The 2429-nt window shown below is 53.0% G+C and overlaps 1 protein-coding gene across 1 annotated transcript in view; it reads right to left on the bottom strand.

The window, feature by feature from the left end:
* Positions 1 to 265: 265 nt before the first annotated feature.
* Positions 266 to 2429, bottom strand: part of WBSCR22 (Williams-Beuren syndrome chromosome region 22) — an 18925-nt gene continuing 16761 nt past the window's right edge. Inside the window, exons 11-12 of the mRNA XM_019522277.1 lie at positions 1106 to 1195; positions 266 to 771 (exon numbers count right to left, since the gene is read on the bottom strand). Of these exons, the coding sequence (XP_019377822.1) occupies positions 717 to 771; positions 1106 to 1195 (145 nt within the window). The 3' untranslated portion in view covers positions 266 to 716. The remainder of the gene's footprint in view (positions 772 to 1105; positions 1196 to 2429) is intronic.

Here is a 2429-nt window from a genome sequence, read left to right as displayed (position 1 = left end):
TCCTTAACTCGACTCTACCTGTGGGGATACTTGCCCACACTCATTGTGTGGGGTCCTTGACTGCAGCTGCAGATGACTTTGCATAACCATGTGCAAGCCCAGTGCAGGTAAGGGTAGGTTAGGTCACAGTATTAGGACACCTTCAATATCCTTTCAGAAAGGGAGAAGTACCAGGGGGCTGTTCATTTCCACTTGACCTGCCTCAGCACAGAACAGCTCCTGATTCACGCACGCATGCCTGGCAAAGAGGACAGTTCTGCAACCCTCACACTCAAAGAGCTTCTATTTGCTGACTGGGCTGGAACCCCAAAAGAAGGGTCCCAGAAACAAGGTAACCCAGGATACACTGCACTCCCAAGTTCAGGAACAGGTTGCCTGTGGCTGTACAGCAGCTCTACCAACCTGCCCCTGTGGGCTGGAAACAGGGCACACCCCAGGAAGTCCACAAAAGGCTGGATCAGTCTCCATACGTTGCACCCCAACTTGGCTGCAGTGTTGGCTAAGATTCTTCCCAGGTAAACAAGACTGGAAGCATTCAAGTGGGACAAGCCCCTCCTGCAGAAGTCACAGATGGACACCCTCAGGCCGTGCAGCTTTCAGGCTTAGGTTGCATGTGCCAGCAGCCTCTGCTGGTGCAGGGGTAGGTCCACAGGGGTTGTGCCAGTGTCAATGCAAAGCCTGCCACAGAACTGGGACTGGAAGGAAATCCAAAGGGGTCAGAAGTGAGGGCGTCGCTTTCGGCCGGTATATTTTGTATCAGCCCGCACTTCCCTGTGGAGAAAGAAACAGACAGGGCTCAGCTGAAGGGACACAAATGTACTGGAAGCAAAACAGCCAGTGGGCCACCTGCAGACCTGTACTGACAGCCAGGAGGGGACTCAGCTTAACGCAGAAGAGTCAGAAAAAGCACAGAGCTGGCAAACTGCTGAAGCAAAGGGGATCTTGGCAAGAACAGGTGGAGCACAATGCTAATAACCCTGCTGCCTGCCCCAACCTCAGTGCTGCTGGTGGCTGCCTCCACAGAGATCCCAAGTGCCTTGGCTGCAGCTGAAAGAATGCCCCACTCTGCTCTGTAGGACCTGACATGGGAAGTGGAGGCACTTACTTGCCCTGCCGCCGCCTGCGTTCCTTCTTCTCGAAGATCCAGTCCCGAGACTTCTTTGCAGACTTCCCCTTGGCATTTTTGAACCTTGTTCTACAAGAGAACCAAGAGAGAAGGCTGACTGAGGCCAGGTGAGGGGTGTGGATGGAACTGATCACTCATTTACCTTAAGTCCCAGGTTCTGCTTCTAGCTTGCTGCAACCAGCTCTGGGTGGATTTAGAGAGTCCCTCTCAGCCCATGATCTTCCCGCTCACCCCATCAAAGTGAGGGCTTGAGGAAAAGTTAGGAGTCCAAGCTTGTAAGCAGTAGCTTGGCCGGGCAGAAACAGTCAATGCAGTACAAAGGATATACAGACAAAGAACATCCTCACCACCTCTCAGAGTCTACGTAACTCACTAACTCTAGGAAAACTGGTAGAGGAAGGGACAGGGACTGGGTATGCAAACAAGGTGCTACCTAGCAGTGTGGACAGTCACTGGCCATTGGCATTGTGAGGAGGTGGGCTTATTAAGTCAGACAGAGCCCCTGGCTTCCCAGCAAGTTACTAATGCTGCCCTCTGGATGAGCCGTCTAAAACAATGAAGAGGCCTCAGGTTGGTAAATGTTAACTGTACAATTCTGTAAGAGGCAGGAAAACATGACAGCCAGCAGCTCCTGGCAGCCATGACGATTATCCTCTGGCTGTTGCTTTCAGTCTCTCCTGCTGGCTGCAAGGGAAACAGTGCCCTGCAACACAGGGTCGGGAGGAGACATTGCTAATGGTACTGCAGCACACCAGCCCCGAGCCATATGAAGCGCCAGACAGGGATCAAAGCATCAAGATGCACGGAGGCAGAAAAGGATCTTGGAGTCGTTATTGATCCCAAGATGAACACAGGCTGCCAATGTGAGGACGCGGTAAGGAAAGCTAACCACACCTTGTCATGCACCCATGAGCAGGTCCAAGGAGGTGATCCTCCACCTCTATGTGACATTAGTCAGGCCGCAGTTGGAGTACTGCATCCATTTCTGGCCACCGCACTTCAGATGGGATGTGGACAGCATTGAGAGGGTCCAAAGGAGGGCCACTCACATGATCAGGGGGCAGCAGGGCAGGCCCTATGAAGAAAGGCTATGGGACCTGAACCTGTTCTGCCTCCACAAGGGAAGGGTGAGAGGGGATCTGGTGGCTGTCTACAAACTTACCAAGGGGGACCAGTACGGAACGGGAGAGACCCTATTCCCCCGAGCACTACTAGGAGTAACTAGGAATAACAGCCTAAGCTGACTGAGAGTAGGTTCAGGCAGGACATCAGGAAGCACTACTTCACAGTCAGGGCAGGTGGA

Source organism: Gavialis gangeticus, unplaced genomic scaffold (genome assembly GCF_001723915.1).
Source record: "Gavialis gangeticus isolate Ggan-Ray unplaced genomic scaffold, GavGan_comp1, whole genome shotgun sequence".
Classification (NCBI taxonomy): domain Eukaryota; kingdom Metazoa; phylum Chordata; order Crocodylia; family Gavialidae; genus Gavialis; species Gavialis gangeticus.
Note: the sequence above shows the minus strand (reverse complement) of the source record. Positions and strands in the feature narration are given on the sequence as shown.